The sequence below is a fragment of the Embiotoca jacksoni genome, unplaced genomic scaffold (genome assembly GCF_022577435.1).
Source record: "Embiotoca jacksoni isolate LCO1_2020_lvr unplaced genomic scaffold, fEmbJac1.0.p SCAF_1, whole genome shotgun sequence".
NCBI lineage: Eukaryota > Metazoa > Chordata > Actinopteri > Embiotocidae > Embiotoca > Embiotoca jacksoni.
This window is the reverse complement of record NW_027185229.1, coordinates 10429727-10450638: the sequence shown is the minus strand read 5'-3', so window position 1 is coordinate 10450638 and position 20912 is coordinate 10429727. Positions and strand designations below refer to the sequence as shown.

The 20912-nt window shown below is 41.0% G+C and overlaps 2 protein-coding genes across 9 annotated transcripts in view; both read left to right on the top strand.

Annotated features, from left to right (window-relative positions):
• itpr1b (inositol 1,4,5-trisphosphate receptor, type 1b) overlaps window positions 1–12555 on the top strand; it is an 81688-nt gene extending 69133 nt beyond the window's left edge. For all 8 annotated transcript variants that reach the window (XM_069162656.1, XM_069162400.1, XM_069162318.1 and 5 more), the window contains 5 exons: window positions 803–951; window positions 2160–2325; window positions 3254–3414; window positions 9651–9812; window positions 11205–12555. In XM_069162656.1, coding sequence (XP_069018757.1) covers window positions 803–951; window positions 2160–2325; window positions 3254–3414; window positions 9651–9812; window positions 11205–11291 — 725 coding nt within the window. In that variant the 3' untranslated portion in view covers window positions 11292–12555. The remainder of the gene's footprint in view (window positions 1–802; window positions 952–2159; window positions 2326–3253; window positions 3415–9650; window positions 9813–11204) is intronic.
• A 3577-nt stretch (window positions 12556–16132) lies between these two features.
• bhlhe40 (basic helix-loop-helix family, member e40) lies at window positions 16133–19790 on the top strand. The gene is made up of 5 exons (XM_069162108.1): window positions 16133–16532; window positions 16649–16712; window positions 16828–16935; window positions 17368–17491; window positions 17598–19790. The coding sequence occupies exons 1-5, from the start codon at window positions 16456–16458 to the stop codon at window positions 18458–18460; spliced, it is 1236 nt and encodes a 411-aa protein (XP_069018209.1). The 5' UTR covers window positions 16133–16455; the 3' UTR covers window positions 18461–19790.
• The last annotated feature ends 1122 nt before the right edge of the window (window positions 19791–20912 follow it).

The following is a 20912-nucleotide window of genomic DNA, read 5'->3' as shown; positions in this document are numbered from 1 at the left end:
TCCCGAGTGTTAGTGTATGACTACGTGCTCATGTCTCGCCTGTGAATGTGTGCGCTTGTATGTGAAGGTCATTATGTCTGTGCAGATTTCTGACTCATCCAGAGCTGATTCGTCCCACTGAGCTGCAAATCTGGGCAGTCGTGTGGTCATGGGATTAAAACCGGCTGGACCAACTTGGGGCTTTAAGGGAGCTGAGTGAAACGCCAGGGGTTCAGACTCCTTGTGGTCACGGGGGGCCGAGCCTAAGACCTGATGTAGGGGCCAGGGTTGAAAGGTCAGGGATTAATTATCATCAGGTACAAGCAGGTCGACGGGTTCACTCAGAGAGCCTTTCACTGCAAATAATGAGTTCTTGCAAACCGACTGACCTCGATGGGAAAAGCCACCATTCAAAGATGAACACATGCAGCACCTTAAAATTGATCAGCCAACCGTGTTGAATCCTCAAATTGCCTGGGCCTGACCTTCTCTAGGCTTCTATGTCTGTCATCACCAGGCTGGCTAATTATGGTAGTCTGGTGACTTGTACAATCTCGTTACGCCCCCAGACCCCTGATGGGACTGATTCAATAAAGCAATAATAGACTATGTATTAGAAAATTAAAGTTCAAATGCATGTAGTGTTGGTAGAATATTTGATCTATTTTCTGAGTAGTTGTCATCTTTGTGGGCTTTCTTTTTTATGAATTTTTGTGGAAAGGTATTGTTTAACGGTGATAGTAATGCAGCAGACTGAGCGGATGAAGCTTTACACCCAGCCTTAACAGGATCCCACAGCTAACATTATGGCGTGTCTCCATAGCTTCCGTTGCCATCCAGCCGTCAGCAGTGGTGATTGAGGATAAGGAGCGATCGTGTGACTCCTTGCTCATGTGCATAGTCACGGTATTGAGTCACGGCCTCAGGAGTGGGGGAGGAGTTGGGGACGTCCTGCGGAAGCCATCCAAAGAGGTACAAAGAAAAGGAACATGGTCACAAAGAAAAAAATCACAATAAAGGTTCTGAGAGTGTAAAGAGCAGTTTGATTAAATGCCCAGAATACTCTTTGTTGGTCTTTAAACTCTGCGCTCTGCTCTTGCACTGATATCAGAATGCAACACACATCAAACATACTTTTCTACTCTACTCCCACACACACACACACACACACAAAGGTTCAATTAAGTTGAATTCAATTAAAGTGGATGAAGGACACCGATAGATCTTTTAAAAAGGGCATTTATTTTTTAATGAGGCCATGAAAGGATCAACCACTTAATTTCCCCCAACTTCAAAAAAATACATGACATGTTTGACCCAATAAGCAGAAAATAGACAAGTTTTGCATCTGGTGGATGAGATTCTTCGGAAGCAGTGCAGTGTGTCTGAAGAAGCTCTGTGACGGAAAGATGGGCTCTGCTGAGGTTCAAAGAGTTTGCCGAGGGGACTTTCATAACTCTTAACATGCCAGAAAAAGCATTAACTCTGCTTATCCAGGATATGGACAAGCTTGTACACTACCACAACATGCTTTAGATCTGCAATTTGACCCCCAGAAATAAACCATGTGTCATAAAGACTTCTATTAGTTTAACAATCATGTGAATGTTCAATACTGTTTTCAGTAGTGTTTAACAGAAGGGTGTCTTGTGTACAGCTGGACCGTACTCTGCATGCAAAGAGGGCACTACAAGTCACCCCAATGTTTATTTAACAAGACAATATTAGACAGAAACTGAATTCTTATTTACATAGATGTAACTTTTTTGATTATTTGATAGTTTAAAAACAATCTTCACAGCTTCACTGTGCAGCGTTCATATTGATCTGCTGAAGGTGGAAGCTTTGTGTGCTCACCTTAACTCAGTTCAAAAACATGTACAAACAAGCATGTTTTAGGGGCCGGTATGCGAGTCACACGAGTGGTGTGTAAAACTGAAACCTTGAGTACACGTACGCTGTGAAAGCAGGTAAACTGTTGAGAGAAAGAGTTTATATACAGTTAAGAATTAAGAATAATTAAGTAAACTTTCCTGACAAAAAGCTAATTCAGACACAAACTATTATTCAAAGCAGATATTTTTGATATGCCTGTACAACTTCATCTGTGAGTAACTGATTGAGCTTCACTTCGGCTTATCGTGCTCGTTCTTAAGAGTTTCCTGTCTTTGTTTCAACAGGAACCCCTGTTTGCAGCCAGAGTTATCTACGACCTGCTCTTCTTCTTCATGGTCATCATTATTGTCCTCAACCTCATCTTTGGTGTCATCATCGATACATTTGCTGACCTGAGAAGCGAGAAGCAGAAGAAAGAGGAAATCCTGAAGACAACATGTTTTATTTGTGGTGAGAAAACAAATTAAGTTGCATTGTCTTTGTATGGTGTATGGTGAAGCAGAAAAAAGACGAGAGAATATATTGGAGCCATTCTGTCTACTCAACAGGAACATTGTTTCGTCATGCTTATGGGACCATGTGACTCATGACCTTTTTCCAATCATTGCTGTATTGCAGTCGTACTCCCTTCATAGAATTACAACAACAACAAAAAAAAAAAGTCGAAAGATCTTTCGAGTGAAAGCTTCACTTGATACTTAACACGCTGCATGCAGCCTTAGTGGAGCAGCACAATCAGCAGGTGTGAACGCCAAAGCTTGCAAATGATTACGAAAAATCAAATGAGTGGTCTGCTCAGAGCCTGCTCTTGTATGAGCATGCGACTGCTGTGCTGCAGCTTCGCATCAGGGCTGTTTTCAGAATGGGGGCTGTTAAAAACATACGCCTCCTCTTCCCAGAATGAACAGTTAGTCATGGCAGGTGCTGCTGTGGAGGAGGCGTGTTTTTTCCTGTTGGCATTTGGTTCTTGACCATGTTAGACTGTACATACACTGGCCTCGTCTGTCACTGAAAGGCATTTCATGTGAATAATCAGTGGTCAGCTCTGGTAATTCTTACTGCTTTATGTTGGGCAACACTATTAAGGGTTTATCCTTATTTGCAAATGCAGTGCAAGAATGTATATGGATCACAGAGATTTGGTGTGACAAGCAATTCATGAAGACTTTAAGTAAATTTCACTTCTTACGTTTTGTCTGCCCATTCCCTCATGACCCTATTTCCTCTTGTTTGTTTTGTCACTCGTCCTAGTTTAGGTCACAAGAACGACTATGTCATCTTGCCGCACAGTGTGTTTCTTCACTCTTCCTAGGAAATGACAGTGACATTTATTTTGTGCATGTGGTTGTCTCCGTGTGGTGTATCCTTTCCTTCTTAGGTTTGGAGAGAGACAAGTTTGACAATAAGACGGTTACCTTTGAAGAACACATCAAAGTTGAGCACAACATGTGGCACTACTTGTTCTTCATTGTCCTGGTGAAGGTGAAGGACTCGACAGAGTACACTGGCCCGGAGAGCTACGTGGCTGAAATGATCAGGGTAAGGATGTTGTCATGCACATGCATTTTTATCTTTAAGTGCTCCGTCTTCCACTTCCAGTTAACTCAGGTAGGTTTATGTTAGAAATAAATAAATACCGGGGTATCTGCAGGTCATAAATAGTCTTTATAGGCTTTGAATTCAGTTGCAACAGGAAAAAAAAAAAAGCCAAAGAAGGTATTTAAAAGTCTTGAATTTTAATGACCTGCTATAGACAGTAGTAATTTGACTCAACAAGTACAGCTTTCCCCCATGTTCTTACTCAGTACAGGTAACACTTGGCATATGCCTCAGAGACTACACATGCCGTATTGTGTAACACTGTATCAGCTACTGCTGTGGTCTTTACTGAAATTAACCTTCAGTCCTGAATAACAATGTCGGTGCTTTGTGACTCCAGGTTTGTATGGGTTTGGACAGGATTGATTATTATTTTTTATTTAATTTTTTTTACCTCATTTACCCCAGAGTGCCAGGAGTGCTTTATGTAATCCCCGCCTTCGTGACCTTGAATCCTGCTAAAGTATTTTCACATCAGTCAGCTTTGAGAATGGAGAATTAACATTCAGACAGAGTCGACCATCGGCCTAAAATGTGTTAATCCCCTGAAGCAGCCAGGCCTTGTGTCAATCATTAATGCGCGCACATAACACACACACACACACACACATGCACACACTCAAACACACACGTCTCACCCTTACAAGTTGAGATCTCAACTTGTAAGTACTTCCATATGACGCAAAGATAATTGCGCATCCAGTTTGGCCGTTGTTGCCACAATTGATCCAGTCAGATGACATCTGTGGAAATTTGCTATAAAAAATGAAACTCAGAAAGAAAACTGATTATTTTGATTCTTGCATCATGCTCACAGCCTGTGAGCAATTAGAAGGCATTTTAACTGCCAAAGGAAAGCCCCTTTTTTTGAAGTGGCTGCTTCTCTGACGCACTTGTGCTGGTGTCAGTTTCTGACACTGTTTTCTATTTGATGCCATTTAGCCCACTCTTGCCTTTCGCCTTGATCTGCTACACTTAGTCATGTGAGGAACCACCTGATTTGGGATTAACCCCCCCGCCCCCCATCCTCTCGCCCATTAACATCGCGCCCCGCTGAGCCAAAACCAGTTTGTCAAAGGTGCATTATGACCAGCAGGTTTAAGCAGCAGGCTGAGCAGAAAAGGCGCACACTATGTGAAAGACCCCGATGACCCATCAGCTGACTCAGTCATTCTTAAAGAGTAACTCTCTGGTTGGCGACCCCAGTGTATTCATGTGTAGAAAAATGAAACAGAAACTAGTTTAAAAAATAAAAAAAAATGCACTTCAATAACATTTCGACTCTTTTTTTTGTGATCAATTTTATACCCGCCTCAAAAAGCTCAACTTGGTTGTGACATCACAAAAGGGAGAGCAGCCAAGCTTGGTCCAGTTTACCAACAGGAAATATTGATCCTAACAGTAATTTTGACACGTATATTCATATGCATATGAAACCACACGTTTATAATTATGAGCCTGCTAGGAATGAAAGAGACGAGGATAAGGAGAAATCACATTTTTATCAGTGGAAAATGGTGCGAGGAGAACGAGTGAAGTAGGCAGGTGTCTTGGCGAGTGAACGATGTTTAATAAGGATAGCCAACTTTGTGTTTATAACACTACTATGCAGTTTATATCGGGATATAACAAAACGCGTACGGGATGTTCAGTTCTGGAGTACTGATACTTAACAAAACATAAAACGAATGTGCAAGGATCAGCTGGTGTCAGCTATGTCTCGCGTCATCCAACATATAATTAAACACTACGTTTTACGGTGCCACGTGGCTCCGAGAGGCATGGGACAGAGAGCTAAGTATTCAAACATTTGAAGAAGAAGAAGACTTACAGTGCACAGTTTTGTGTTGTCATCGAACTGAATCTCCGAAACCAATGTGAGGCCATTACCGCTGCTGGCGCCAGTAACAGAAGCTCCTGCTGAAACTGAGACATCTGCGTGCACTGAGGGAATCACACCAGCTACCAGTCTCACACAGTCTTGGCTTAGACATCCCGTCCGCAACTCCATTCTATCTCTGGGAACGCATTCGTCCCGTCTGAAAGGAGCGGGACACGCGACCAAATCTGACGCAGCAGAGAAGTCTCTTCAACTGCGGCAAACACACACTCGGGTAACACCGAGTTTGTGCAATTTGCACAAACACAATAAGTCACCTGCCAAATCGTAAAAATACGAGACAGAATTAGCCAAATGGACCAATTAACGAAATCATAGCAGCTTTGACTCATTAAAAACCTACTACTGCACAGTGCATTGCGGTAGAGGCGGTGTCCTTATGTGATGTAATATGAAACATTTTGATTTTTTTATGAACCTAGCTCGAAATGACTACTCTTCAATCTAAATGGCTGGCTTTCACGTCTCGTAAAATGGATAAAATAGTGCATTAACCGTTCAAAAACTAATTTCAAAAATACAATAAACTACAAATTTAGTGAAAGATTCAACTTTCTTGTTGCTCTTCAACATTAGCTCTCGGCTTTAAATCCAAGTGTTTAATGCAGAGCCTCCATGTGGTCTGCAAATTCCTTTTATTCAAATTCCTTTTTGAATAAATTACTCCATTACTTTTCTTCTTGTTCCATTTTGCTTCTGTATTTTAGGCATCTGATAGAGATTTATCTCGCAGTCCTTACAAGTGATTTTCATCTGAAATGCAATGTGTAAGGCCAATCTTTTTTCAATCTGTACAACCTCTCCCCCGTTGAGTTTCAATTTATTTGATGCTACAGTAATGTGGAAGAGGAAACAGGACAGAAAGAGGTGTAGAAGTCAGACGACTCTGACAATGACTAGGATTGACGTCAATGTTAGAGGACTCTGGCTGAAATGTCATATCCAAAGTGTGAAAAGATTATGTTTACCTCACACCTTTGCCCTAATTCTTGTAGTCGTAGCGTTACAGACACAGAAAGATTTCTCTACTCCGTGAGCAGATTTCAAAGATCTGAAGCCGTAAACATTGAAAATAGTTACTATTTGATTACAGCATGGAAAATCTTAACCCATATATGTATGTGTCTGTTTAAATGCATTAACATTTGTTGACAATTATTCGCATATTTGTGGAATGAGGGGGCTGTCAGCTCGTCAGGTGGCTTGTGGCATGACTGTAACATTTTCTGTTGCTGTTTTAACCACACAGCATCCTGTTTCTCTGTCATGGCCCGTGCGGTTTTAATAATGAAAACTTCTGTCATTTCCATTGAACCGGCATGTTGTAGACTCTAAAATCTTGTCTGTCTCTCTCAGTTTACTGGAAGCGCTTTCATTTGTAAACACTGGGGATGGAAAGAGGCCCGGGCCGCTGCTGACAAAGTCGTCAAACTAACACGTGCGTGCTTTTGGCCAGCAAGGAGAACCCAGTGAGGAAATGACTTGTTAATGTCACGTTCAGCGCTTTTATTTTTGTCATTTTTTGGGGAGTTGACCTGAGTGTAAGAAACAGTGGTGACAGAAATGATTAAAAAATATATATATATATATATATCACATCTGTATTTCTTATGATCTCTAAATGTCAGATATGTTGAAGAGATTAAAACACTGCAAGGGTTAAAAAAAAAAAAAAAACTAAAAAAACACTGCACATTCTTACTCCATTTCACGCACAGCCAATATTAAAAAATATATATATAAACTTCTATTTATTAAAATAAGGAGGTGTACTGAGAAAAGTTGGAGCTTTGTTCAGATATAGTATGTATGTTGGGAGGAGGGGGAGCGGGGGTGAACGAAGTAAACATAGCCTCTATCTCGTTACATTCAGGAAGTGGAACTTGCTCAGCCATCCTCTCCTCCTTTCAGAATGAGTGTGTGCTGTTCATTATCTTAGTGATGTGTGATTCCCCTCAGGCTGCTGTCAGACCCAGGACTGGTTTGTGGTACTCGCGACCATCTCGCTCTACCGTGCGCATCCAAATCAACCGCTGAAACCTCGGGGGCTTTTTCAGGCCGGTTCTCTTGGCTGCACGCTGCTTCTGGCCTTCCAAGCCAGTGACCTCAGCGGCTACGCTGCACCCTCCCTGGTCTTTTGCGCAGCGTTAGAGCAGATTGTGGTGCTGATTGGGAGCACATGGCACTGAAACAGACGTGTGTTTGTGAATAAGAGTGCAGGCGTCCACATGACTTTAGCCAATTTGGGAGAGCGCACTATAACAGTGGCATGTGGTAGTGAAGTGACAAAGGAGATAGAAGCGTGAAGGAATGCAACTGAGTGGCCTTCAAACGTGTTGAGCGCAACAGCCTCTGAGGAGCCGGCTGACTTCATGTCTTTGTCCTTTGTGCATTTGCAAGTTAAGTGAATGCATGTAACATCAAATTTACATATATTCTGTGAATAAGTACTTTTAACTTTCAATATTTTTTACATTTCTATTGCTCTCTCTACTAATATTGGGGGAGGACATTCCACCACATATAAGTATAGAAAAATTATTTTATTTTATATCTATATATGTGTGTGTGTGTGTGTGTGTGTGTGTGTGTGTGTGTGTGTGTGTGTGTGTGTGTGTGTGTGTGTGTGTGTGTGTGTGTGTTACTTTCTTACTTTCTTTGAAGTTACAAACCTTAAGATTGTTTATTTGACAACAAATAAATATTTTATTGCAATTAATGTTAACAAAAAAAAACTTTGACCAAATATAAGTATAGAAATAGGGTATTATTTTAGTTTTTAGATATTCTTATAATTTATAATACCTTCTTTTAAGTTACAATCCTTTAGATTTCAGTCTTGGTTGATTCTGAAAGAAAGAAATATTACATTGCTAGTATTGTGGGTAGAAATCCTAGCATATTTATGGATAGGAAAAAGGCTTTCCTTCAATTTTATTTAATTTTAAAAAAAAATACATAACGATTCCACCAATAATCAGGCCTCCTTGATTGAACCCATTATAACTGGTATCAGTCACACATCAGTCAGCAACATCAACGACTCAGCCTTCAGTCAGAAATATGTGGAACAATGGTTTACAATAGCCCAAACATGCATGCAACCAACTGCCTTTGAAGCACCAGTGTGCTAACATGCTTGTGCATTTCTTACATTCCCTGTCAGTGAAAAAGCTTCTTCAATTTTGATACTTCAGCGATATGAAAGAACTGATACAAGTCTTGTGTAAAACTTGCATGTAGCGGCTGCTGACACAGCACAAGAGTCAAAGAGCTCATTAATGACACTCTACTGTAACTTCTTATTAGTAAACATCACTGCTCCAGCCAGTATTTTAGAAAGAATTCTTCTGACCCACCATCCCACTCTTCAAATAATGCCGTTACACTTAGACCTGCCGCAACTCCAACAGATGAAGAAAAAAAGAAAAAAAAACTCAGCGGCTCACTTCCTGCTGTGAACACCTGATTTAAGTGCTCGGTGAAACAACCTATTCCATGTCTTATCTTTGAGTAATGTGTACATCGCAGCGCTGCATGTGAGGCGATGCGTGTAGAACCAAAAGAGGATGTTTTCCTCGTGTTAGTTTGGCCAGGTTTATGGTGCGTGTGACAGAAACAACCAACACATGAACTCCTGTTCTGAGTGATTTGGGGAATACGTACACATCCCATGTGATTCTAATTGTGGAAAGTCCCATCGTGATTAGTTTGATTCTGCTTTCAGAGGAAGCTTCAAATCACTGCACACGGCAAAGAGGCAAAACGTGGTCTGAGATGACAACCACAAATTGAATTTGATTTCATTTAATTTGTGTTATTATGTGTGTATTCAACACCACCATAAAATAACATTGCACTGTATTTTCATTTCATAGCACCTGACACTTTTTATTCATCCCGAGCTGTAATTATTTATTTGTATTTTATTGTATTTGTTTTTGTGTATATAGTCTGTGTGTGTGCGTGTGTGTGTGTGTGTGTGTGTGTGTGTGTGTGTGTGTGTGTGTGTGTGTGTGTGTGTGTGTATTTATTTATTCATTGCTCTTGTTTTTTTGTTTTTTTTTCTAAAATAATTATTTTCATCCATCTTATTTTTATGTATACGTATTTGTACATTTGTTCTTATTGTGTGCACCTTCTTTGTGTTTCTATGTTGCCGTGACGACTAAATCTCCCCACTGTGGGATTAATAAATTATAAGTCTTTAAACCATTTGAAAATCCATGTCATTATGTGTTGATGTGCTCTAACCATCCAGATTTCTGTTTGCCAGGATCACAACCTGGACTGGTTTCCACGGATGCGGGCCATGTCGTTGGTCAGCAGCGACGCAGACGGGGAGCAGAATGAGATCAGAAACCTGCAGGAGAAACTGGAATCCACCATGAAACTGGTGTCCAACCTCTCGGGCCAGCTGACCGAGCTCAAAGAACAGGTTGGTTTTGACAAACACCAAAATGATGACAAAGAATTGGCCTCTGACGTCTGTCACTTTCAACGTGTGGAAACTGTGAAGCGTGAGCGATGTTTTAGTAATGTTGTGGACCGCTGACTGTGCTCGAGGTTTGTTTGTTTGCCGCTCATTGCCCTTTAGATGCAACACTTACTAAATGCAAAAGGTGATGAGTCATAGTTCACAACACAGCTCACGAAGCTCTCAACCTGATTTTATTTTCGTCAATAAGCAGCAACCTACCGTCAGCTTTTGTGGATTTCGATATTAAAACATTTGAGTTTTATTATCTAATTTATTCATTGGATCAAATCTTTCTTAATATTTAAAGTCCAAGTAAACCCGAAATGCAATTTCCTCCATAAACAAATAAACACTCTCGTGCTTCTTAGTTATGTAACGATACATTCTGTTGATATTGCGTGTGAAGGCAAATGAGGATGAATTGCACAGTTGATGCAATCTACTGTTTCTAGTAAACAGAATTGTAAAAATATCTTTACCCTTGAAATGAGAACTTTGTGAGGAAGTGAATGTTTCCGAGGCATTTTGACCCAGACAGTGAGGGAAATGGTTGTTGTTCTGCTGAAGGCGTTGAAGGGCACTGTAACATCAGTCACATTTCACTCCAGATTCAACATGTGTGCGCGTCCTGTTTGCATTTTGGATCGGATTCTACGAAGAAACCGTTGGAAAACGTACAGTTGTGTCACTTGATGAATTGAAATGCATCATGCTGGGATGAAATGGGCATTTATTCACAGAAAAGCACAAAGGGGGAAATTATATTCTATATAGTGTGTCTTTCTAAAGAAAATTGGCTTAGTGAGAAAATTATAGTGCAGAAAAGGACGGCATTCTACTGCTAACGGAGTTTCATCAGCCCACTTGATGAGTTTGAATATTTTTCGCTCACACGTCTCTTTGCGCCGAATTATTTCTGCTGGAACACTCATTACACAACCACTCTGTCCTCTCTCTTTGAATATTGTTGTGTTTCAGTGCCGAGGTACAAATCAATACCTTTTGTTAATTAAAGTTAAATCTTAGCAGAAAACCCACTTTCGTCTCTGCTGTTGTAAAGGTTAACACATTGACTCATATTTGCTTGATCTCTTCAAATTTCTATTGACTTAGTTTCACTATTAGTTTGTATTTGACTGCTGTCGTCAGAAGACGCAGCAAAGTGGATGAAGACGCCCGGCAAAAGTATGCGTTTCAGCTGAGCGGTGGGGAGAGTTTGTGCTGCATTTATTAGCTCCCGTAAGGCTCCGACCGAAGATCAGAGAAGCTGCCATCATATTCAGCAGAGGAGGATTTGTACGCCGGCAGGTGGGATAGTTTTTAGTCATCTGTTCTCTCTGTTGTCTGCAGATGACGGAGCAGAGGAAGCAGAAGCAGCGCATTGGCCTGTTGGGACACCCTCAGCACATGAACGTCAACCCTCAGCAGCCTGCGTAAGGTGAAGTTGGCACGGCCCCGCGAAGCAGCTCGGCGTCGGCTGTGTGTCTGGTACGGAGCACGCAGGTCGCCCATAATGTATACTGCACTGAGTGTGAGTGTAACTTATAACGGTAGGGAAACACTGTAACATAGGTAGTCATAAGGCGATGTGTAGCTCTACTCCACGCACGTGTTACTCCACACGGTGACACTCACCCACCTCGTTCTGTTCAAGTCCTGTCGGAATCGGTGCCAAATGTTTTCTACGTCGCAAATAAATTGGATTTCTAAACACATGGCCTTCACTGGTTGGACTTGAAACAATAAAGCTGACTGGACGGGAGGAATTAGTCCCATTTGTTGCTCTTCTTTTTTTCTTTTTTTTTTTTTTTTTTTTTCATTTTAATGTTTCCTATTTAAATCCCTGGCATAATGAGCAGTATTAAATGTCTTATTTTTGTATGTTGTGCAATATATTAACTTAAATATGCAACCTCATCGGTGTGTGGATTTAAGTTCCATTAATTATGTCTTATTTAACAGCGTGGGCTAATGTTCTTGTTTGTACTTTATTGTCACTGGATAAAATAGGCACTTGTTGGTTGTCTGTTCACAAAAATAGAGATAATATTTAATAAGCTGGCCTTCTCAATTTTATTTCTTGAAAATGTGCATACTTTTTGAGTGACAAGTGCACTCAGTAGAGATAGTATATTGTGTGAGAGCAATATATACAGATAGTTTCCTTTCACCTGTGTAAATTCAACTGTCATATCTCAGTGCTCACTTATTTTATGATAAATCTGCTTTCTTATTTAACTGGTTTGTAAAGGACATTTAGAACGGTGTTTAAAATCTCCTCCGCGACACTCATGCTATTACACTTTGCTGAGGTGATGTGTTATTTTTGCAGTGATAAACATCACTGGCAGAATTTCTCCCATTTAGCAGCAAAGAGGTTCCATTTGTGCCTGTTTTTTGTTTGTTTGTTTGTTTTTTTGTCTAATACAAGTTTGCTGCTTGTGCGGAGTCACTAACTTTTAACATACTAGTTGGTTTTCATGCTACTTTTAGACTTACCTCTTTTTTTTTTTTTTTGATGATGATGATGATGATGATGACGACGACTGTGTACATAAAGTTTGTTGCTTACCTTCGCTTTTGTATAGAAAAAAACCCCGTTACCTATGAATGTTAGGATAAAATACAAATCTAAGCACTGTCAATTTGTAAATTAAAGTAGAATTATTTATTAAAATGGATGCAATTATCCTTTACTTCATGCAGTGTGTTTATTATTGGTGTGATATTATAGGTTCACTGTAAGAAATGAATGCGCTATTTAACACTGTTTGCTTCAGAGAGAATTTATAAACCTTTCTATAGTATCACACTCATTGATCAGTCGGTGCATCTAAAATGACTCATTTCTGTTAATAATGATGTACCATTTTCAATTCAGTACTAAATTACTCAACTACAGTAATAAACAACATTTCAATACGACTGAAGTAATATATATGATACTGTATTTTGAAATCGAGGGGACACAGCTGGAGTACGCATAAACTATAAGTGACAATTCAGTCAAAGGCTACTCAATGCGCAATATGTTCTGCGTGGGTTAAGACAGGAATTTCAGTCAGGGTTTCCACATTTGAAAAAATCAAACTGAGCCACATCCTGATTAATCTTTGGACTTTTGGAGAAAACATCTGTGATGCCTAGAAACCAGCCTTTGTTGTCAGAAACCAGCAAATGTCTGCAATAGGAGTGGAATGTGTAATTGGATGGAATTAAAATTGCTTACATCCCCATCAATCTGGGACTTTTCTGACAGCTTCTCAGCAAGACGAGAAGCCTTTCAAGTCGTCTCCTACAGTGTAGAAATAACAGTTCAGATGACTGTCCGAGTTCAGACACATACTCATTGATAAGAATCAGATTATTATTATTTCAATTGGAAGCCTACCTGAACATGTCTAAATGAAACGTCAGCGGTTGTCAGTCATGCAAAGTGTCAGGTTTTTAAAAAAAACAAAAAAAACCATGATCACCAATTTCGACCAAATGTGTTTTTTCTCCACATTCTTACACATCGGCACAATGTGAAATTCTCATCCTGGATATTTAGACAAATAAAATCTGCTTTCTGAAAAAAAGGCCAATTGCCGTTATGTAGGCTACATCACAACGTTCTTACAGCTTTAATCTGGGATGTAGAGGTGAAACCAAGCTTCAAATAACGGACCATGAACTGTCCTTCAGCAGACTTAATGTGCAAACCAGCTCTTATTTAATTGTATTAGGACATAGAGAATTTAAGTAGATCTAACAATGCCCACAGCCTTGATGAGTACGCTATACTGTAAGCCATAATGGAGAGAAACTAAACACACACTTTGAAGGTACATCACATCATCACATTTATTAGTAGCCTCAGCTATTTTTAAAATAATATAATGGCACCAACGAACAGGAGATAAAATAATTCGCCGATCTTTCTTTAATTTCCACAGTACAAAGACAAAAACAAGTGTTGGAGCAAGTGTTGACAGAGATCCCCTCCCGCTCCCTCCGTCCTGCTCGTTTCTATATATAGGCTGCCTGCTTCGGGACGTCGGCGGTTGGAACCGAGCGACCAGTCGGGCACTCTCGGGAGTCTGCCCCGCCTTGACGTCACCGGCAGGGATCCGCTCCTCGGCACTCTCTCCCGGCCATGAGGAGCTCAACGTGACAGCCCTCTGGGTACAGGCAGGTTTAATAAGTATCTGCACAGCTGATATAAAAAAAAAAAAAAACACAACAAAACGCTCCGCTCCAGCGACTGTCGTCCTGCCGCATGTGCACGTGCCACACGGTTAAACGGGCACAGTATGAAATTGCACGGTGTCCACACTGAGCGCGTGACACTTTGTCGGCTCCTGTATCGAGAAAGTAGAAAGGACTGTCCCCGATGGCTGCGTTGAAACACAGATTAGATATCACAGGGAAGACTCGTGATTTGACTCAGTATATCATGTTACCATTGTTTGTTATTGTTTGATTTTTTTTTTCTCTTCTGTGTTAATTAACTTTAAAAAAAAAAAATCTATTTATATTAAATAATTACTTAAAATTGGGAAAATACATGTAATTTTTTTTTTTTTTTTTTTTTTTTTTTACAAACAAATGATTGTCTGCTACATTGGCTAACACGTTCCCACAATGCTATGGATATCACTACCAGATAAATCTTTTTTTATTTTACTGTAGGCTATACAGAGTTTTTAAAATGTGTCTGGTGAGACATTCTGCGCCGGCTGGATGAATGCGCGTGGACCTGGAGTATAGGCAGGCCCCAAACATCAGAGACATTCGCTGCCTTTAAATATGGTCACATTTATCATGTTCACAAGACGAGACAATATGAGTGTCCCCTTCTTGTATTCACAATTTCGAGTTCCTGAGTTGAGATGTATTTACTTGGGCCCTACATTTTCACAAATTGCAGAGGCCATTTGTTATAAGGTAAAGTAGCCCAGGCTATATCATATAGGCAATTAGCTACATTAAATAAAATAGCCTGTTTTAATTTTGTAGAGCTTATAGAGTCATATAGAGTTTTTCTGCGTAATTTAATAATAGCACTGGGAAATGTTTATGTTCCCAGCAGCCTCATCTTTTCCCTTTGTCATTAGGCCTTTGCATTTCCTTCATTACGTTACCCTCCTGATTGCTTGCTAAATTGTTAACCTCTGTGGCTTCCCATCCAAGTTGCCATTGCCCAGCAACAGTGTTCTCCTGATGTCTACTTCAAAGCTGAGTGGTTAAGACTTGACTGTATATAAAAGTGAACATAGCGTCCGGGTCTATAAAATTAAACCAATGCGGAAGTGCCTTAAACTGGTTACCACTGAGAACCACCGGTGCTGGCTCCAATAGACTTTCATTCAACTTCCTCATGAAATGCAAAGTCAATTTTTTTTTTTTTTTTTTTTTGCAACGTTTTTTTTTTCCACAAGTCATGATAATTTCACTCCTACTGATCAGTGTTCTGGTGGTACTGAAAATAATTCCATAATTAATCAGATGTTTCTAACTTGAATGTGGATTTTTTTTTTTTTTTTTTTTTAAAAGCATTTAATTATGTGGTCTCTGGAACTTCCAAATGTTATTGGACTGAAGTAATACAATTCTGATAGTGAAAGCAGGGTTGTGACGCTTAGTGAAATGTACCCACTTTTGCATAGCTGCAACAGTAAGAAGCAGGTGACAACAGGTTTTTGGGGGGACAAAAGTGCTGCACTGCAGGTTTATGTTTCCTCTCCCTTTTATTGTTGTTGCCGTATTCAAGAATACTGACACCAATTTTATAAAATATAATTCTACAGAGACAAGTAGCAGTGCAGGTTTTACATCATTGTGCCCTTGTCAATTTTTGTGCAATAACCGCATGGTTTTTAAGAGCAATTTATGCCTTCAGCTAAGGGCTAACAGCCTGTCCAAAACAACAACAACAACAACAACAAAAAGATTCTTTTTTTTTTCTTTTTTTTTGTCAGAGAAACTTTACGTTATCATTGTTACAATGTGTATTATAGAGGCTGCCATATTAACATTTACATACAACATTTCAACTCTTTCTTGCTGGGAACTGTTGCTCTACTTTCTGTCTTTGTAAACACGGTCGGAGCGTGGTGGTACACGGGACTCGGCCCCAGTGGAGGAGTACTACAGAAATGGGTTGTACTCCAAGCAGCAGCAGCAGCAGCAGGGCGGGCGGCAAGGAGGGAGGGAGGGTGGGTGGGTGACGAGTTGAAAGCACCGTCCAACACGTGAGGCTCATGTGACGGAGTCTGTGTCTGTGGCTGAGAGACGTGCTTGCAGTCACAGGGTTTATTTAACACGTAGTCACACACCCGCCCAGCTCTCACACATTGCACCGGGCGTGGAGCCTCTGTGGGCAAACTACCGAGTCCGGACCTCAGGGTGACAGCACGCCAGCCGCGCTCCACTGCAGCTCCCGACGGGAACGCACGCACAGGATAACAGGAGATACTTCTTTTTTTTTTGCGCATTTATTCTCTCTTTCTTTTATGTTGAAGGACCTTTTTTTTATTCTCGATTTGAAAAGCGACTGCAAAGACATATTTCAAGGCTTCTGAAGTCCATTTTTTTCGGGTTTTTACAGTCAAGCAACATGGAGAGGATTACGAGTGCGCAACCACCTCCCTGTGTGCCAAAACACCAATCACTGGAAATAGCTGACATGCAAGGGTAAATGGAAAATTCTAATTTTATTTTAAACTATTCTGCTTCTTTTTTTTTTTTTTTTTTTTTTTTTTTTTTTTTCCCTGTTCACCAAACCAACTAATTCTATCTTGTCTCCAAAGGATGGATTTCCCCATTTATGTGTACAAATCCAGGAGGGGCATGAAGCGCGGGGATGAGAGCAAGGTAAATTCAATTTGATTTTATTTGTTCTTTTGAAAAACACTAACAATCCTGCATGTATCAGTTTGAAGCTAGCAGTCTGAATTTCACTGACAATATTTCAACCCTCTCCGTGCAGGAGACATACAAGTTACCGCACCGACTGATCGAAAAGAAAAGACGGGACAGAATCAACGAATGCATTGCCCAGCTGAAGGATTTGTTGCCAGAACATCTTAAGCTGACAGTGAGTAGCCTATTACTGTCTACGTATGGCATGTCTGCCAACAGCCGGGGAGCGGGAGATGCAACATGCTTTTCTGCTGTGCAGTTTGTTTGCTTCAGACTTTGAATTTAGTTTTGAAGTCTTCAAAAACAGTTTTAAATTATTAGAGTAAAGCTTTTTTTTTTCTTTTTAAAAAAAAAAAAAAAAAAAGGCTTTTCTTTCTTTTTACAATTTTACTGCTATAATACTGTTTAATTGTTTTAATTATTTAAAGTAAAAGTAATTTTTAAATCTTTTTTTTTTTTTTTTTCGGATTTCAGTTTGTTAAAAGTTTTGTGCGTGTGTATGTGGATTGCATGACTTCCTGGATGTTCTACGATTGTCCTCTGTTCAGCTGCAGAATGTGTTACATAAGAAAGATCAACATGCTTATCGAAGGTCTTCCTGTTTTAGACGCTGGGTCATTTGGAAAAAGCTGTGGTGCTGGAACTCACTCTGAAGCATGTGAAAGCCCTGAGCACCATCCTGGAGCAGCAGCAGCAAAAAATCATGGCTCTACAGAAGGACCTGCAGATCAGTAAGTTTGATTTTTAATGGGTTGTGATGCAGAGTAGACGTGAAAGGCCAACAGCTGCCAGGTCTGCGGGAAAGATGATTTTAATGTCGTGTTTCTAATTGCCCAGGTGATCATGGAGATGACAGCGCAGAGAGCAGTGAGGAGATGTTCCGCTCCGGCTTTCACCTGTGCGCAAAAGAGGTCCTCCACTATCTGGCCAGTCAAGACACCAGCAGGGACCTGACTCCTTCCCACGTCATCGGTCACATCCAAAAGGTGGCAGCAGAAGTCCTGCAGCATCAAAGCAGCCTGCAGCCAGACGAGCCCACCCTCCAAGCTTCAGAAAAAGTGAAGAGGCCCGCGGGTCAGCCCCCGAGGGCCTCTGAGGGCCCTGCCAAAAACTGTGTGCCAGTCATTCAAAGGACTTACCCACACGGGATGGGGGAGCAGAGCGGCAGTGACACAGACACTGACAGCGGCTACGGGGGAGAACACGACAAGCGCGACCCCAAAGCGCAGTGGTCAGAAAGCCACGCCAGGGAGGGAGAGCTGAAGCACGCGGCGTCTGAGCGGACGGGCGGTGCCATCAAGCAGGAGAGCGACGAGCCTCGGGCCAAGAAGTTAAGATCGGACTCCTCGGAGGATGAGGTTGTCTCCGGTCACGGTGCAGGAGTTCCTGGCAGTTACATGAGCTTCTCCCCTAACCAGCCCCCGTTTTGCCTCCCCTTCTACCTCATCCCCCCCGCAGCTGCAGCAGCAGCAGCGTACCTGCCCATGCTCGAGAAATGCTGGTACACCGGGGGGATGCCGGTTATGTACCCGGGCATGAGCGGCAGCGCGGGAAGCCTAGCCCTGGACACGCTGCCCTCGTCTCTGGTGATGTCCCCGAGGGCAGGGTCTCCAGTACCCCACCAGACCTCCATGGACTCCCACGCTCTTCACAAAGCTTTAAAGCAGGTCTCTCCTTTGAACTTGGAAACCAAAGACTAAAAGCAGATGTGTTTGTGTCAGTATGTCTCTGAATGTTGAATGTGGTTAAATAAATACAGGTTGAACAAACACAAACGCACTGGCATCCCTTCAAACCACAGCCGTAGTTTGGCCCATCAGCACAGAACCCCAAATGGTCACCGCCGTCTATCGTCAGCTCCTTAAACAGGACTACTATGGGCAGCGTGGAGTGCCCATGTGAAGGCTCATATTACACCTGTCGCATGGCTCAGAAACACTGTGAAGATGGTCAGTAGACGAAGAGTGCACAAGAGATTGCAAAATTATTATTATTTTTTATTTTATTAGCTTCATTTGTCGTCTCCGCACTCCGCGTTGAATGTCATAGATAAAGCCAGAATGTAAGGCACAGACGAGCCCCCCCACCCACCCACCCACCCACCTGCCACCAAAATAATTTGGATCTACCTTTTTGCACACACGCACACACGCACACACACACACACACACTAGTCTGTAATGAATGTACAGATTAAACAAAAGCCCCTTGTTCATGCTGCTTGGATTATTATTACCTGCTGTAGATCTGTGAATGGAGGATCTACCTTCGGTGTTTGTCGCTCGTGTAACTGCAACAAACCCTTGTTTAGATTAGAATGTTACCAAAAAAAATACAAAATATTGTCTGGTTCATGTTGACCAGAGACGTCATAAAAGATATTGCTCCTGTCACTCTTGGATTTTGTGGGAGCTAAATGAACACAAGACTTCACGATGTTCAAAGAATTCAGGGCGTTGTCGCTGTACGAGGTCCGCCACTCATGTCTGTTAAAGAGTGATGTGGCCATTCATGCTTTTACGATTTCATTTGTGACTCATGACTATTTGTGCATTTAGATGAAGCTCCTGTGAAGTAATGTCGTGTAATTATTTTTTTGCTCATACTACTCGTACATTTCTATTTTTGATACGTGACCCGCTGAGTGTATTTGTAGAGCTACCACAGGAAGGTTGAGGTAGCGCTTTGCTGTATGCCGAGAGAAATGTGTGCAGCAAAAAGCATCAACCAGACTTGCATCTTGCCCACAGATTCCCAATCAGGCGTACGGCCTGATCTCAGCTCATGCTGTTGCCTTTACTCGTTTAACGGAGACACAACAACGGCACGTGTTTAAACGTATTTGCTTTAAATGTTGTGTCTGTGGCAAAGAGAGTGAATGTAAAATTCAAACAAAAAAAAATAATAGTTTTGTATAGAAAGAGGTACTTGGGATTTTTATTTTGAAATGTAACACAAGCTTGTACATATTTTGTATATAAAGTATTATTGATATATATTAAAGTATTAATAAAGCTTCTTTTTTTTTTCCCCCTGCGGATTTTGTGTTTGACTGCCTATTGGCTTAAACGTGTTGTAGCCAGCCAACCTGACAGCTCCTTATAACAACACATGCTTACATAACACTTACATAACCCATAAAGCAACACAGCCTCTGTAAATCAATAGCATGTCTTAGATTACAGGCTATAAACATTTCACATTCAAAAGGACTTTTAAGGAATCAATTTCATTTATATATCAAAAATCAATATAATTTCTTGAACTGTTACTTTTAGTTAATCAAAATCGGGAGAATAGTGGACAGCCACATCTCCCTTGCTTTACAATCATGAATAGTGTGAACTGCTAGTACTACAACACACACTATTAGTTTAAAAAGTGAATATAATCTCATGTAAAAAGTATCACCAGATAAATAAAGTATGTAAATAAAGAAGTTTATGATTACCTATATGTTTACTTTTGTGGTTTTATTATAAAGTGGTCTGATCATTTTCTAATGAGATAAATGGTGTCTGGCAACTTCAGAGCAGCACAGTGGAAATGGTGTTTCAAGTCGTGGGGGGAGAGACTTTTAAGGCTTTGATTTACTTTCATATTTAATGATATGAAATACACGGTGCTTGTTTGGGTACTGTTTCCTGGGTGGTAATACTAAAAATCAAGAAAAAAAAAAAAAGGCCTGTATCATGAGCTGCTTACCACCCACAATGTCTCCATTAGCGGTGACAGTTTTCTTTACTTGTAATTACAATAGTATTTGTATTTGGTTTGCAGATCGCTGTGATAAACCCAGCCATTCTTAGGCTGACTCTCCACAAGCCTGCTGATAGTCTACGACTCAAAACTGCAACACTGGCGCCACTTTGTGGATATAAGGCCTCACACCAAGCTGGCTTCCTTTTTCACAAGAGGCGCACAGTATAAATCTTCATTAGGCCACTAATGCTGTAATTCACAGCCATTCTGGTAGTTGCTGTGTACATTCCCCCCCAGTCCCAACAACAAGGACAGAAATGAAGCACTCAGAGAACTGTATCATGCCATCAGTGAACAACAGACAGCTCACCCAGACGGACTTCTCATTCTCGCCGGGGATTTCAACCACGCAGGCCTTGAGACTGTGCTTCCAAAAAAAATATATCGGCA

Coding starts and splice junctions, on each gene's coding strand:
- bhlhe40 (XM_069162108.1), top strand. CDS start 16,456: ATGGAGAGGATTACGAGTGCGCAACCACCTCCCTGTGTGCCAAAACAC. Junction 16,713..16,827: donor AGCGCGGGGATGAGAGCAAG/GTAAATTCAATT, acceptor CTCTCCGTGCAG/GAGACATACAAGTTACCGCA. Junction 16,936..17,367: donor CAGAACATCTTAAGCTGACA/GTGAGTAGCCTA, acceptor TTCCTGTTTTAG/ACGCTGGGTCATTTGGAAAA.